The sequence below is a fragment of the Anguilla rostrata genome, chromosome 8 (genome assembly GCF_018555375.3).
Source record: "Anguilla rostrata isolate EN2019 chromosome 8, ASM1855537v3, whole genome shotgun sequence".
In the NCBI taxonomy this organism is placed as follows: domain Eukaryota; kingdom Metazoa; phylum Chordata; class Actinopteri; order Anguilliformes; family Anguillidae; genus Anguilla; species Anguilla rostrata.
The window spans coordinates 27,654,231-27,669,929 of NC_057940.1; the positions used below are offsets into that span (position 1 = coordinate 27,654,231).

Below are 15,699 nucleotides of genomic sequence, written 5' to 3' on the forward strand. Positions count from 1 at the left end.
CTGTAGTTGAAATGCATAGAAGAAAGAACAAACAGAGAGCTTACATATTCCCTGTGGCATTAAAAAATAACATCAGATTATATTACTAGTTTTAGCTCATAAAATGCCCATGAGATTCTGTATAGTAGACTAACTGGGTACTTCAACTTGAGAAATGCAAAACAAAGTGAGGGATTAAGAAAAAAAGCTGGGTTCAGTTTTTGCATATGTCATAGCAAAGTATTCAGTATAAAATGTTCTTGTCTTTTTCTGTAAGAGTTTCAGTTTCAGGTCTTGATTTTAATTGCATACGTACAACTTAACACACATTTGGTGGCTCCTGGAAACCAAAAGGACAGAAGAAAAACCATCCTCACCATGTCTTTGATTTGCTACACTTTCTCAGCTTAATACTATCCACCAATTCCATTTGGCTAGAAAAAAGAGGAAACACAGCTTCCACAGCAAGGGATACGAGGACGGCCGTGTGGAAAACGCGCGGGTAGCACTGCCGAGACGGCCTCTTCTGTTGCGTCCGTTTAGCGATGCGCCATTTTGTATGCGTGTGTCACACGGTGGTCTCGCTCTTCCAGACGCCGCCTTTCATGCCCGCCGAGCCCTGCGATTGGTCAGTGCCGCTCATGTCCAGCTCCAGCACGGAGCTCTTGAGGGTGCCGTTGGGTGCGGGCGCGGGCGGGACGAGGGGGGCGCTGTTGAGCGGGTAGGAGCTGCGCTTGGCATCCCGCTCGGCGGCCGCCGCCAGTTTGAGGTTGTCCCGGCTGGCGCTGCGCCTCTGCGTGCCCTGCGTCGCCGCCCTGCTGGCCGCCGAGGGGGGCAACGGGAAGGGCCTGCGCCCGCCGCTGCTGCCCCCGTCGCTGCCCTCCGACGGGCTGGTGGCGGCCACCTCGCCCGCCCGCCTCCCGTTGGCCAGCGGCGCGGTCTGGCTCTCCGATTGGCTGTGGCGGAGGCTGCCGTTCTCGCTGGAGGCGTGCCTGTAGCCCGGCTGCGCGTGGTTGAGCTGCTCCAGCCCCGGGGGCCCCAAGGCTCCCACGCTGCCCCCTCCCCCGGCCCCCCGCAGGGCCCGGAGGCGGAAGTGGCCCCGGCCCTCCCCTCGGTGGTGGTACTGGGCGTGGCCCTGCTTAGTCCTCCCAGCCTTCCTCCTCTGCGGCTGCGTGGGGGCTGCGGAGCTGGGGGCTGCCAGCAGGTTGTTGTTGGCCTGCTTGGCCGTGTTGTCGGTGCTGGTGCTGGTGATGGTGCTGGCGGGGGCGCGGGCGGCGTTGCTGGCGTTGTCCTGCGCCACCTGCAGCAGGTTGGTGAGCTTGCAGGGCCCGGGGCCCACGCTGCTGACCCCGCTGGGGGTGGAGGAGGACCTGGCGGACGAGGAGTTGTGGGGGTCCCCCGGGGGCAGGCAGCCCACGAACACCTGGGACCCGCGCTCCGAGGGGCTGGTCTGGGCCCCTGCTGCGGTGGTGCACGGGTGCAGGTAGGCCGGCATGGGCCGGGAGCGGCGGTAGGCCGGGCAGCAGCCGAGCCAGGCGGCCTGGACGTCCAGCCGGCGCAGGCAGTGGTGCACCAGCAGGAAGACCCCCAGGGCGGTGGCCGCCACGCCGTACAGGCAGCTGAACAGCAGGCTCCTGTAGCCCGTCTGCCACACGGCCAGGGCCCCGCAGCTCCACAGCGCCACGTACAGGACGTGCGTGGCCGCCAGCGCCAGGAACTGCGCCTTCAGGGAGTGCTGGTCCTCCAGCGGCATCCCAGCATGCACCGTCCCCGCCGCCGAGTCCGTGGAGAGCAGGCTGGTGCTCCCGCCCAGCGCCGGCTGGCTCTCGGGCAGTGGGGAGGAGACGGGGGAGCCGGAGGCCTCTTTGGAGCCGCGTGACCCCCGACGCCGCAGGCGGGCCACGCTGCACAGGAAGTAGATCCAGGTCACCAGCACCGCCAGGCCCGCGGGGACAAAGAAGGCACCCAAACTCGGCCGACACGCCAGCCAGCAGCTGCCAGAGGTCAGGGGGGAAAAAAGGAGGTCGGTCAGGTCACAGGCTACTAGGCTATCCGTTTTCAGCAGCGTTAGGCAGCAGAAGGAAATGTCCACGCCTATTCATCTCCTCATAAAATGGAGGCACTCTCACATTCCAGAGTTTATGTGTATAAAACGAGGCACACTCACTATGGGCTGCCGTCCCCATAGTTGCTTATGTTGACTGCAGCGGTGATCCCGCAAATGATGAGAGGAACTCCACCGGCGATTAAGTAAAACCTGACAGAGGGAGGCAGAGACAAGGAAATGCAGAAACAACCAATAGCTGATGAGTTTAAAAGGGCAGCGGCCAATCTAAATCTGAATCTAATCAAAATCTAATAAAGTATCAAAGCAAAGTAAACTTTAAAAAAGTACAATTGCCTTAGACAAGCTTAAGAGAGTTTCAATTAATTGTATTACTTTTTCATCAGGGCTTTAGTTCCTTTATCACATCCACCAATAACATTTACTATGGGTGTTTTATAAATGTAGTTATTTATAAAACACCCATAATATAACAGCTACAGAGGGAAAGATTTTACATTTACTTTCATTTAATTTTAATTTAATTTAATTCTTCATGCATTTTTATTCCTTTAACTTTTATTATTATACATACATTGGAATCAAAATACGTAGTTGCAGTTAAGGAAACATTGACAAATGTTTGTCTGATTTACAGTCACTTCTCTGAAATAAAGAGTATGTGAGTTATGTGCTAAGGTCATGTGAGCTTAGATCCATGTGTTTTTCACACGTCAGCTGCCAGAATTTCTCAAAGTAAGGGAAAGTGCAGCAGCGGCACATTTGGCAACAGAATCCCTATTCTTTCTGGAATGAAGGTTCTTCAGTTCAGTGGAGAAAAGGCCATTGTAGGCCTGGGACTGTTCCCCACAGCTGCTCTGATTCCAGGCCTTGTAGGTGTCTGTGATCTGAAGTAGGCCTCAGATCCCCACCCCCCTCTGTGCGGGTGACGTGTCGCAGGGGCCCGGAGGCCTGTCGTCCAATCAGCAGGGGGCTGTGATTTATCCCCGGGGCGGGCGCCATCGGAGGGCCGACCCCGAGCCGCGGCGTGGGCGTCGGGGGGGTTTGGGAAAGCAGAGAGGTCAGCCGTGCCCCGCCAGATCACAGACGGGAAAGCGCGGGACGGGGGGGCTGCAGGGGGGGGGGCCACGAGGCGACACGGAACCCCCAGCAGCGCCCGGCCGCAGATTTACGATCTTCATCTCCACCTCGTAATCCATTGGTCTTACATTCCAGCGCCCCCCCGCTCGGGGCCCCCGCCCCGGCCACACATCTGCCGCTGCTGCTCTGTTGTGCCGTGGCGGTTCCGTGCGGTTTGATCCACGCTCTCTCCCTCTCACGGACGGGTACGGACGCTCGGCACAATGGCGCCCTTCATCGCCGCGCAAACTGGGCCATGGATGTCCATTCATAAGCCTGGGATCGTTCAAACCCTGCCCCCTTTGATGACCCTCGTTACCCATTTCACATTTCTCCATGAGCTCATTCCAATCTCTTATTTTTGCCTCCTTGAATCCCTTCCTTGCTACGTAGCTCCGCCCATCGAAGGACGCAAGGAAAGGAAGTGTGGAAAGGACACGAGGACGGAGGAATCGAGGAAATGCGTATTAGGCAAATGGAATGTCCTTGTTCTGTCAAGCGTCAGTCTGAAGACATATCAATTACAGATGTGGCAGATGGGGAGGTGGATCCACAGGTCAATAATTTGTAAGTCACACGTTCTGTAGAAAATACTTCTACAAAGGATGCATGTTTCAGGAGTCACCTAGCTCCTCAAGGAGCATTGTACTGGAATGTCCTAAAGGTTGGGGGGACCTCAATTTATTTCTAGGTCAGGCACTGCTCAAGGAGACAAGGATGGATAAAATAAGTGTCAGGCTGATGACATCACTCACCTGAGCATGGGCCGCTGAGTAGGTGGGGTGAGGGTCTCCCCGTCCTGTTGCCGCGGTGTCCGCCAGACAGCCTCTTTGTAGATGACCCTGGCGCTGACCCCGATCCAGAGTAGTGTGGACAAGGAGGAGTAGTGCAGGGCAATGCCCACCTGAGAGAGACACACACACACAGGGTCATACACCAAGGCGAGGATGCCCTGCAGGGTGATCTGTGCCCTAGTGAAACACAGCTTACCGCCTGGCACACCACCGGGTAGCTGGTCAAGGTGATGCCCCCTGCAAAGACGGCCGTTGTCATGGCGATGTGGAAGCAGATGTTGAGCAGCGTGTGCCAGCTCTTCCTGGAGATGTGGATGGAGCTGACAAAGGACAGAAGAATAAAGACATGTACACACACACACACACACACACACGCACACATACACACAGTACACGTACAGTCTCACACGTGCTAACACTGCAGATAGCGCTACCTGTGATGCAGGATGTGGGTGATGATGATGGTGAAGAGGCAGAGCAGGAGCACGGCTGTGCAGGTGTAGACCACGGGGTGCAGCACCTCCACAGGGGCGGGCAAGGGGCTGGGGAAGGCAGGCATCTCCTGGGAGAGAGGAGGAAGAGGAGGAGGAAGAGGAGGGATGTGCGAGCGCGTGAGAGGAAGTACTTCAAACACACTCACATAGAGCCCACAAAGAATCAACCGCAGGATCACCCTGAACTGAACTGCTTTTACAACCAATCGGCGCGATCTCCCTTGCTACGGACAAGCTCCGAGCGCAGCGCCCCCTACCTGCAGCACGGCGTAGTTGCTGAGCACTGAGCAGCGCAGGGTGGAGACTGTGGCGTCGCTGTGGACCAGCTGGCAGCCCTCCTGGCTCCACCCCCCCTGCAGCTCCAGGGCCTGGGGGCTCCAGTGGGCCGCCATGGGGTCGCTGCCGGGGGACGAGTGGCGCAGGGACACCACCACGGGGTCCGAGAGGTTCCACATGTCACAGCCGTCTGACGGGGAGAGGAAGGGAGCTCAGACTGAGTACACTGGGTCTGCTGTACACTTATATGGGCCTGGTATGGATTTACAGGCAAACTAACTAATTTACACAGAAAACTATCCAAATTTACGCTTATTGATTTGTCTGCAATGCATTTGTCAGTGCATATGGCTTATTATTGATGACTTGGCTTCAGTCAGATTTCTCAATGAAATTTCATCACAAGGATGGGAATTCAAAAAACATTTTATAGTTCCTCCGATGGTTTTTAAAGCTGGTGTTGGCGCTTTGCGGAAGGCTGAGGGGCTCAGCGCTCGTACCCAGGCCCACGTAGATGACGGGGGTGTTGACGCTGCGGCGGCGGGCGTGGTCGGCCGAGCCGCTGGAGTTGCCGGTGTAGGGGAAGAAGCGGCCGGTGCGAAACACCACAAACTGCAGCTTGCAGTCCGAAGGAGCGTCAGGAGGGAAGAGAGAGGCAGGGAGGGACACAGAGGCCAGAGCTACAGCATTCTGTGAGAGAGAGAGTAAGAGAGAGTGGGAAGCAGAGAGAGAGAGAGAGACACACAGAGGGAGGGAGGGGGGAGAGAGAGAGACACACAAAGGGAGAGAAAGAGAGACAGAGATAGATAGAGGAAGGGAGGGAGGGGGATAGAGAGAAGTAGAAACAAAGGGAAAGAGACAGTGATGGAGGGAGGGGGGAAAGAGAAGCAGAGATAAAGGGAGAGAGATAAAGAGAGGGAGACAGAGGGAGAGTGACAGAGATGAGATCCATGTAGTCTTTACACTCCCACAATACACCTTCCAAGCCACTCTTTTCCTCCCATTAACCTCTTTGATTGAAAGCTCATGATTGGTCAGATGCTGAACTTGGCAACGAGCCCTGTGGCAGACAAAGCCCAGGCCTGTGAGCAGGCATCTACAGGCAGGGGCTGCACTCACCTTGAGAGGGAAGGAATTGAGGGAGGTGTTGTGGGTCCCGGTGGTGCAGCGGAACCGCAGCTGCTGTTCCTGGGTGGGCTCCGCCCCCTCCATGCCCAGGCCGCCGCCCACGCCCTCGCGCCGCTGGTACACTGTGCAGCTCATGCCGGTGAAGTGGGCGGGCCGGATGAGGTGGGCCTCGATCACGATGTTACGGGACGTCTGTGGGAACCAGAGCAAACTGCTTCAGGGTGTAAGCATTCTCACCAACCCCAGCAAAGAGGAAGCTCGTTTTAACGGAACTGTGAAACAAAGGAATGTAAATGAAAAAGGAAACTCTTCTTCAACCGTGCATAATTCCTATCTATGAGTGGGGAATTTCCCGACATCTCCCATGTATCTTGAGCCCAGCTGTAGCCTGGCCTCTAACTCCCGCTGACCCTAATTTGCAGCCCAGGGTCACGCAAGCGAGGGTCCCCCGGCTCGGGCCGCAAACGGCACAGTGCTGTCATTGTGCTGGGCTGGAGCCCTACCATGGAGAGGTCCTGGGCGTTGCCGTGGAGCTGAGGCCAGGCCAGGGTCTCCAGCGAGCGCACGATGGAGCTGCAGGCTCTCTCCTCCCGCTGAGCCCGGGACAGGATCTGATCATCCACCTGCATCAGGTTACTGCCCATCTCCACCAGCACCTCCGAGAGCTGAGACACACACATGCGCACGTGCACAGACACACACACGTGCATTTGTGCATGCACACACACACGTATACATACATACATGCACACACGTACATACACAGACACACACACGCACGCAAATAAAAAAAGAAATAAAAAGTAAGTACACTAAAGGTATAAGTAGACATGAGAAAAAAGACCTGTACAAATGTATAAAAAACTCCCCTCCCAATCCTGGAACATATTAGCACTATAATAATTATCATTGTCAAATACATATTCAAACACAGTCTACTAACCTCTCGTAGCTGGCCAACGTACTCCATGAATTTTGACATCATCTGGGCCACGTAGAGCACATCCACTGTGTCGGTGAAGCCGGCTGCCTCCAGGGTATAGGTCCGCACCTGGTGTGCCAGGGTCCCTGCGTTAGAGGCATTGATGGGCATCTGCAAACCAAAGAGGGGAAGGGTGGTACACTTCAATATTTCATACTGTCTATGGAGCCTTACAGGATTTAATAACAGTTATAATTCAGCTTTAAGATAAAGTGTTCAAAATACCTAACAGAAACTGTACTGTAATAATTGTACTGAATGTACTGTAAAATGGCTTTAAGTCTAATATACACGGATAAGTACATGATACTTCAGGGCATCTGTGGCTGTGGTAGTGTTTATGATCAGGCACTGACCAGGATGAAGGTGTGGAGGACCCGCGTGATGTCATTGGTGTAGTGGCACTGGGAGTAGTCGCCTTCCTCCCAGCGCCCCGAGCGGTCGCAGTAGCGCGTTGCCTTCTTCTGCTCTCCGCTGCCGCTCATGGCCAGGGAGGGGTAGTGCAGCTGCAGGCAGAACTGGTAGGAAGTGATCCCGGCCAGGGTTCTCGGCCACCTGGGAAAACCACAGGGGCGCGTTAATTGTCAGCCCGCGTTGAAGGCGGCTCTGGCAGAACGCCCGTTTTCTTTCTGCCCGCACCTGAACTCTCCCCGGTTGTTTGCGACCCTCTCCTCTGGACAGAAGGAGGCGCTGTTCTCCAGCACCACAATCTCCACGCTGCGGGAGGTGTTGCCCCGCCCCGTGGTCACCACGCACTCCCACTCCCCGTTCGCCTCCACGTGAACGTTGGACAGGATGAGCTCACTGTGTCCAGGAAACAAACAGAATTCCAATTAACACGCTGTCACACCATTGGGTGTATCTCTTATTGTATTATACAGTACATTTGACATTTTTTTATTGACAGCAAATACGTAGCAAATAAAAAAATTAAGTGACTCTAAAGAGTGACACTGAGGGACTGGAGTGAGTGATAGAGGAGAGATTGGAAGTGAAAGGCGGTGAAGAAATGGGCTTTGTCAAGAACAGAGGGAAGGAAATCCCGCACCTGGTGATGAAGGTGCAGTCGTGTTGAACGCTGTCCTCCAGGCGGACGCCCAGCTCGGAGTCGGAGGTGACCGGCTGGCTGTTGTGCCGCCAGTGCAGCGTGGTGATCTTGTCCACCATGGCGGCGCTGCAGTGGAAGGGCAGCCGGTCCCCTTTGAAGACCACCTGGCGCAGGGACGGCAGGAGAGAGAGCGTGTGCAGCTCCAGGGGCCCATCTGAGAAACAGAGACAGCGCTGCGTTTAATGAGACAGTCAGAGACACGCAAAGTAAAGACGCACAGCTTTTTCTTTTTGACACTGACACCTTTTAGCCTCAACTAAATTGACTCTGAAGTGGTTCTAGAAAATCGGCCTTTTCACTGGCCGCAGAAATTGTTTCCAGATAGTACTATATCACAGCCATACACAGTGGAAATGTTAAGGTCAAAGAACAGGTCATTAAAGTCCAGCTTTTTTGTCCCAGCTTCCAGTCTTCATTCCAAATCTTTGCAGTCGGAGGAAGATCTCAAGTTCAGCTCAGCAGGTAGACTTGCAAGCGCCCCATTGACCAGCAGGGGGTTGCCAGTGAGCGGTGAGATGCTAGAATCCCTGCTGACTGACCCCTTCCATCCCTGGTAGATGCTAGAGACAATTGTGCAGAGCTGCTGGCCCAAACACTGGCACAGTCCAGATTTGAGAACAGGCCCTGGGGTCAAATTACATTCTGTCATATTAAGTTTGCCAAATGATTTTACCCTGTGTGTCACCAATTCAACACTGTGCGCTAAGCAGCTGCTACTTAATGTCAACAAACTCACCGAAATTATAGAGAAGAAACAATATTTCCAGTACTGCACTTAGGCTGTTGCAATTAGACTACTGCACAAAGCAGTTCATTAGCATTAAAAAAATGTATAAAAAATCTGAATCATCCTCAGCTGGCAGAGGTAAAGCTGATGATTCCCCTTTTTCCACTGAAGGTTTTGTGGCATTGTGAGTATGTGAAATATGATAACATGCAATATAGCAGCTAAAAATAATGTCCTGCTTTCATCAGCCAATATGCTGACCCAGAACTGTTACACTCCATCAGAAAAATCAAAATGATTTTGAAAAATGATTCATTCAGAATTACGGTATGTGGGAAACAGCCAGTGGCTTGTGGGCACTGGAGCCGCACATCTGCTTCAGTTTCAGTGAACTCTGCACAGCTGGAGCTCAAGAAGAGGCTCAACTGCTGATTCCAAATTAGGGAGAGATTATCACCAGAAATTAAGTCAATGAACGAATAAATAATTACAGCAACAGAGCTGTCTGATAGTGGAACATAATTTACGTGTCTATCTGCTCTTTTAAAAGCTATTTAAAAAAAAAAAAGCCATATTCTTGTAAACACAGGATTGAGCAAAAAGGGCTACACGATTCCAGAAACAACAGTGCAAGACAGGAAAACAAATTGTGAAATCACGTCATCTTTTAGGAAGGAACAATTGATGGGCTGTACCACTTCCTCTGCTGGTAAAATATTGCTTATGTTTATACAGGTGTGTGAAGCTCAGAAGCGGACTTGCTAAAGACAAAGGTTTCTCACCAAATACAATGCTAAATCTGTAGTAGGACTTACATAATGACAGTGTAGATGACAAACATTAACAAGTTAGTCAACACAAGTTAGCCGACTCTCTCTGGGGCCACACCCCCTCTGCGTCACTCACCACAAGTCAGCTGACTCTCTCTGAGGCCGCGAAGGGGCTTGCCGTGCAGGCTTCTGGGATACGCACAGAAGGTCTCGTCCCCCAGCCGAGCGGAGCTGGAACGGAAGTACCCAGGAATCCATCGCAGGCCACAGTCACATGACAGGTACTCGGAGTTGAAGTTCCTGAAGGGAGGACGAAGGTTGACAACGTTCGTCAGCTGAGAGCAGGCACCCATTCACTCTAATGGTGCACATGGGGAAAGAGTTAGAACATACACTGGGGCTCATTAAAGGACTAACATGTCACATGGTGTTGAGGGACAGATTTCTGGAGCAGCCATTAGATACAGAAAGGCTGGTGCATGCACAGATGTCTGGTAAAACGCAGTCCTACGATCACGTGCCTCCTGTTGCCCAGTGTGTCTCTAATATGGCCTCAGACTCTGGTACTCACACAAGTTTCAGGGCAGGCATCTCCTGGAACAGCCCTGGCTCCAAAGATGAGAAGATATTGCTAGAGAGGTTTCTGTAAGACAGACAGACAGACTGACAGTCTTTAATATGTTCCCTTCGGGCCACTTCAAGGCCACGTACATGTCACTGTGTGTTTGAGGTGAGCTCTTACAGCTTGGTGAGGTTGGTCAGCCCCTGGAACATGTCAGCAGTCAGACAGCCAATCCGGTTGTTGGAGAGATCTCTGAGGGAGGAGACACATATTAAAATGTCTCAGATTTCCCTTCTTAACCTCTGACAAACCCTCACAATAATCAGCCTTCCTTCTGGATTGCTTTTTTGCCATTTGCGTTCTCTGCATTAATCCGCCATGCTTTGCTGCCTTATGCTGTTTTTTGTCTTCTTCTCTGAAATACTTCTGTTTGTCATCTGATCTTTTTTTTTTAAACATTTTTTTCTCTCCATTCTGGAAGTGGCAGTCGTGCCCCTCTCCCCTGCTGTGTCAGCCGCTCCCCGCGCAGGAGCCACCGCAGCATAAGCCCCGCCCGTGGTGCCTTTGTAGTGCCTTCACTGACCGAGCCACAGGAGCTTTGTCACCTGCTCTCCTCATAATGTATCAATTAGAGCTTTTTAGTCCTCATTAAGCCGCAGCGGCTGAAAGACAAAGGGGAGCATTGCGGCGGGGGCGGGCAGCCCGGCCGCTGGAGTCGCGGTAATGTTTCTGGTTTTTGTTCCGCCCGAGCGTGACTGTAAGGGCGTGATGGATTATTAAGAGGCCCCCGCCTGAATGCTGAAATGCTGAGTGCCTCAAGCACACGGCCTCCTGCATTCATTACGCCTAATAATAACACAATTATGTAGTTAGAAGCTCGGATGGAGCGAAAACCAGGAACGCTTCTGGTACTCCGGGAGCAGGTTTGCCTGCGCCTGTGCCTCTGATCCGCGGCAGTGTTTGGACAGGAGCCCCTCCTCGCACTGTTGACGGAACGAAGCGTTTCTGAAGAAGGGCCGCTTGGAGCACGCGCTTATCCTTCCCTGGTTGTTTGGAGAAGCCCGCGCTTGGCGGGAAAGACGGGAATGGAAACGAGCACAGTGCAGAGAACAGAGGGGCGGCTCGGGCCGGACCGCAACGTGACCGGGCCCACATGGTCTAAAAGCGGTTTGCGACCGCTGCCCCTTCGGGTACAGCGTACTGTGGAAAACCATCCGCGAGCCCTTTGAGCTTGCAGTAGCGGGAGAGAGGGGCTCCAGCGATCACAGCTGTGGCTCTGCTGGGAGAAGCCTGGCTCGAGGCGCACCGAACGCAAAAGCAAGGCCGGGCTGCTGGTCTCCAAGCCGGGTCCTTATGAGAGCCTGCTCATGTCAGATTCACTCTCAGCTTTAATACAAAGGCCCACTTTATTTCAATTTCTTCTTTTTTTGGTGTAGGTTTCTCTATTTTAATTCTCTCTTTCCTTCAAGGAATGTGTTGGCACTGTGCGTTCTTTTATCTGCATTTATCCAGCTGTTTGCATCAGGAAACATAAATATTTGCCACCGTTACTTCAAATATTGTGCAGAGCGATCAAATCTCACCCACAAGAAAACCACAACTCACAGTTTGCGAAGCTCAGTCAGACCTAGGAAGGCTCCGGGCATGATGGTGCTGATCAGATTGTCCCTGAGGTCCCTGCAGACGAACAGACAGGAGAAAAAATGCTTCATAAGTCAACGACACATTCATACATGCTGCTGTCTCTCAGAGGAAGGGTGTGTGGGTGCTACTGCGCATTTTGTGTAAAGACGCTAAACAGGAAGGCTAGCAACACGCTGGGTACCTGGAACTGTTCTCGGAAGCCAGTATCAAAAGAGCAGCAAGGTCAGCAAATTCTATTCATGGATGCTGATGAATTGGGACAGATAGTGTGATTTGACCCAAGTCTTACTGGTGGAAGGCAATCCCATACAGAGGAACTCTTTATTTGTACACAGTGAGAGGACAGGACCCTTGGAAGTGAATAGGAGTGGTTTCACATGACCATGCCGCAGCCTCCACAGAGGGAAACAGAAGAACACATACCACCATTTTGGCTCAGGAGAAAAGGGACCCCCTGAGAGCAATCTGGTCCTGTCTAAGGAGGATGCAAACACACGTGCAGAGGAAATGGCGAAGGAATTCTAAACCACCAGAAAGGGACTCATCTTTTTCTGGGGTCCGATTTAAAGCGACTCTTCCCACGATAAGGTTACGCTGACACATGCCAAGCCATAAATATTCATTTCTCAAACCGCCTTTGAAGATCTCGTTTCGTATCAGCCTCCCTACTGCACCCCACCCTCTTCCCTTGACCCTGCCCACACCCATGTGTTAAACCACTCAGCTACATCTCCGCATCCCCCCCCCCCCACCCCACCCCACCCCCAAAAAGCCTGCCTGAGCGTTAACCTCTTGAACGCCAGGAAAGATTTTATAGTCCAGGTGGGAATAGCGAGGTTGGGAGAGGTCATCAGACGAATGGGAATGGCCAAGGCCTGACCGGCGCTCGGAGATGGGGGGGGCGTTAATGTGATCCGTTCTCCTGCCGGGAACAGCCAACAGCTCCCAAAGGAAAAGCCACTGAGGATTTCCTTACAGGAGCGCTCAGACGTTTTTTTTTTTTTAGAGGGGCGTTTCTGCACCGCTGCTCAGATCTCTCGTCGCTCGCGGCCTCCGGAGGTCCCGGAGAACTGCTGGTTCGGCAATACCGCCACTGGAAGCCAGACTCCGGCTTCCTCCTCCAAACCGCATCTTTTCGTGCCAATCAAAATGAGCGCTCCCGACTCCAAACTCCCCGCTCTAATCACACTACTGCCTAACCAGATCCATTCTGCGGGGGCTATTTTTAAAGTGTTTAAGGAGGAATAGGCTTAAGAGCAGCGTAAATGTCAGGGTGCTGGGTCCAAGCTCCATGCCTGTGCTGCTGAGGGCCGTGGTTGGCTCTGCTGTGGAAGCGGACAGCAGTCCGTTTTAGAATGGAGCTCAGGAGCAGGGCTGAGGGACCGAAATGAAGACAGGAAGGTCTTCATGCAGAAGGTCAGCAGGCGGTTAGCCAGCAGGTAGCCTCAGCTCGGTCCTGTTTGAGAGCTCTGGGCAGGAGCAGGGTGAGCGTTAGCAGCAGAGCACATCTGCAAGCTCTTCCAGCACCTCATCCAGCGCTCGCTGCCTGTCTGCCGGCCATCGGAGCGGAAGCTTCCTCCCAACAGGGCGCAGCCAGCGGCTAGCAGAACAGCTGCCCTGCTGTACCTGCAGAGCCCAAGCCAGAGTTAGCGGCCGTGTGTGCCCGTCGCTCGCTAGCCGCAGCGGCGGTGCCGGTCGGGGCGGGGTGAACAATGGTGTCGCTTCCTGCCTGGCGCGGTCCGCGCCTCATTAGCGCCGTGATGAAAGGTGGAGCCCTGCTTGCGGCTTCCTCCTACCGATGATGACCCTGGCGGGCGGGCGATGGGGGGGGGCAGACATGCAGTGGCACACGGGGACAGTGGGCACCGAACACGCTTCTCTATCCTTGAGACAAGTCTGTACTGCAGACAGGAGATACCATTAGAATGCCTTTCTTCAGATGCCTGCAAACTCCTTTGATAGTGAGACGACCAGAAGCATCCTATTATGGCTGCATGCATACACACACACACACACACACACACACACACACAGACGCACACAGACACACAGACACACAGGAGAAACCACCTAAAGTTTTTATATTAGAAAATAAAATCCACTATAAAAACCTTCATGAATTTAGACGTCAAGGATTTTTAAATCAGCATTTACTGTATATTTAACAGCCATGTAAAAACATCAGTGGTTTCTATACCCAGCTAAACAATTTTAACAGGGGTTTTTTTTTTCCATATGCTTGCTTTGTTTGCATAGAATCCTAAAACGTATTTCTATCTTTATTTATATAGAAACTAAATGAGAACAACAGAAAGCAAAGAGCAGCCACAGCTACCTTCTGAAGATGTGTGTGTGTTTGACAACACAGTCCATCGCACCTGGTCACAAAGAATAGTGAATCCAAAAGAGACCGCTAGTCCTTCTCTCATGTACACACATTTATTTTCCGTAAGGAGCAATGCCCTGAGCCAGGCCAGTGTGTGTTTTCGCCCCTGCGAATATCTACAGACCGGCACACAGATACACTCTCTTATCACTGACCTGGGGAATGTGGAGGAGAGCACCAGAGTCAACAGAACGCAGGCAGTCCGAGCGGGGAGGCTATTCTGGGCCGTGCTTTTCACATACTCATCATCTGCTGATCAACAGATAACGACGAGGAGAAACCGATAACATCTAGAAGAGGGGCCCAGGGACAGCCGCCGAGATGCAATCTAACAGTAAAGCATTTTGCTCTTAACTACTGTATCAATAACAAGCCCAACAAATCGGCCTTCACTGAAACACAGTTTTTATTGTTTTTCGCCCATTCATAGTTATTCACGGTTAAATTCTTCTAGGCCCGCGTGAAATTAGTAGATTTGCGAAGGCCGTGTTACACAAACACGAGACAAAACAATTTGAAGAATAACACACTATTAGACCGCCAACACATTTGTTAACTTCGTTGAATGCCTTCCATTGTTGAAAATGCCTTAAGAGGGGGCTGGCATGTTTTTTGTGAGGGGCACTTCACCATCAGGATGGTGGTGCTCTCAGGGGCATGTCTGCCAGGCCTTGCTGAAGAGCCATCCATCCTTCCTCTTCTCACGTTCCGCTCTCACTGCTCGAGTGCAAAAGGAAGTCAAAACACGTCTTCTGGCAGCTTCTGGCGGTACTCCAGCACAGGTGGTGAAAGGATTACCGGTGCACCACAAAAAAATGACTGGACCATACGGTAAGGCCTGTGGTTCAACATTACTTTCACCACTGATTGCTGAGTAATCTGTTTCCTCCGGGAGGACTATAAACCCAGATTATTTTTTACGTTGTACGCAATGCTATCAGATGATACTGCTGGATTATTATGGTAGCTCAACAAAAATAAGTGGGGTCTCAAAGTTTTAAGAAAGGAGACATCATGCATTCCTCTATGAGATTCATAAATTGCCATATTGGTTTCACAACCCGTGCACATTTTCCACATTATTCCTTCATTGTCTGACGGCTCTCCTCATTATAAACTCTTGAAATACAGGTCACATAATGTAAAATACCATATCAGCATGCCTCAGTGGGCAAGTGTGATCCCTTCCATCGGACGTACAGTGGAACCAAGGATCGCTAACTCGGCAACATTTCGATCTTCACCAAGGAATGATACAGAAATTCATTTGTATTGGACATTCAACACAGCACCCTTCTCAAAGACCAGCAACCGCTGAGATTTCCAACCCATAACTTATGGGTGCGGAGTCCAGAAGTCCAACCGCAGGTCCAAAGTCTAGTCCACGAAACGGAATGTAAAACTAACAGCCCGTACAGACCTAACGTCCATCCCCATTGTGCCGGCTACCGCGGGCCAGCCTTGGCAACCGTCTCCCCCCCTCGCCCGGTGAAATGCCGCTGGCCTGAGCTCCGCTGGGGAGTCACTCGGTATTGGGGGGTGAAACAAACGAAGGACGTGCTAGCCAAAGGAGGCAGGAGGGTCATAATTAAGATGGAGGCTGCAAAGAGCCCCGGTATGGAGTGCTCCATTATCAGACGACAGTGCAGGGGATGGAGTGCTCCA

At 52.3% G+C, this 15,699-nt stretch overlaps 1 protein-coding gene across 1 annotated transcript in view; it reads right to left on the reverse strand.

Moving 5' to 3' along the window:
• Positions 1-399: 399 nt before the first annotated feature.
• adgra2 (adhesion G protein-coupled receptor A2) overlaps positions 400-15,699 on the reverse strand; it is a 44,250-nt gene continuing 28,950 nt past the window's right edge. The window contains exons 3-19 of the mRNA XM_064347499.1: positions 11,610-11,681; positions 10,185-10,256; positions 10,014-10,085; positions 9,579-9,742; positions 7,886-8,099; positions 7,477-7,641; positions 7,194-7,392; positions 6,799-6,948; positions 6,359-6,520; positions 5,847-6,047; positions 5,228-5,417; positions 4,709-4,917; positions 4,392-4,519; positions 4,154-4,277; positions 3,919-4,067; positions 2,147-2,236; positions 400-1,973 (exon numbers count right to left, since the gene is read on the reverse strand). Coding sequence (XP_064203569.1) covers positions 548-1,973; positions 2,147-2,236; positions 3,919-4,067; positions 4,154-4,277; positions 4,392-4,519; positions 4,709-4,917; positions 5,228-5,417; positions 5,847-6,047; positions 6,359-6,520; positions 6,799-6,948; positions 7,194-7,392; positions 7,477-7,641; positions 7,886-8,099; positions 9,579-9,742; positions 10,014-10,085; positions 10,185-10,256; positions 11,610-11,681 — 3,787 coding nt within the window. The 3' untranslated portion in view covers positions 400-547. The remainder of the gene's footprint in view (positions 1,974-2,146; positions 2,237-3,918; positions 4,068-4,153; positions 4,278-4,391; positions 4,520-4,708; positions 4,918-5,227; positions 5,418-5,846; positions 6,048-6,358; positions 6,521-6,798; positions 6,949-7,193; positions 7,393-7,476; positions 7,642-7,885; positions 8,100-9,578; positions 9,743-10,013; positions 10,086-10,184; positions 10,257-11,609; positions 11,682-15,699) is intronic.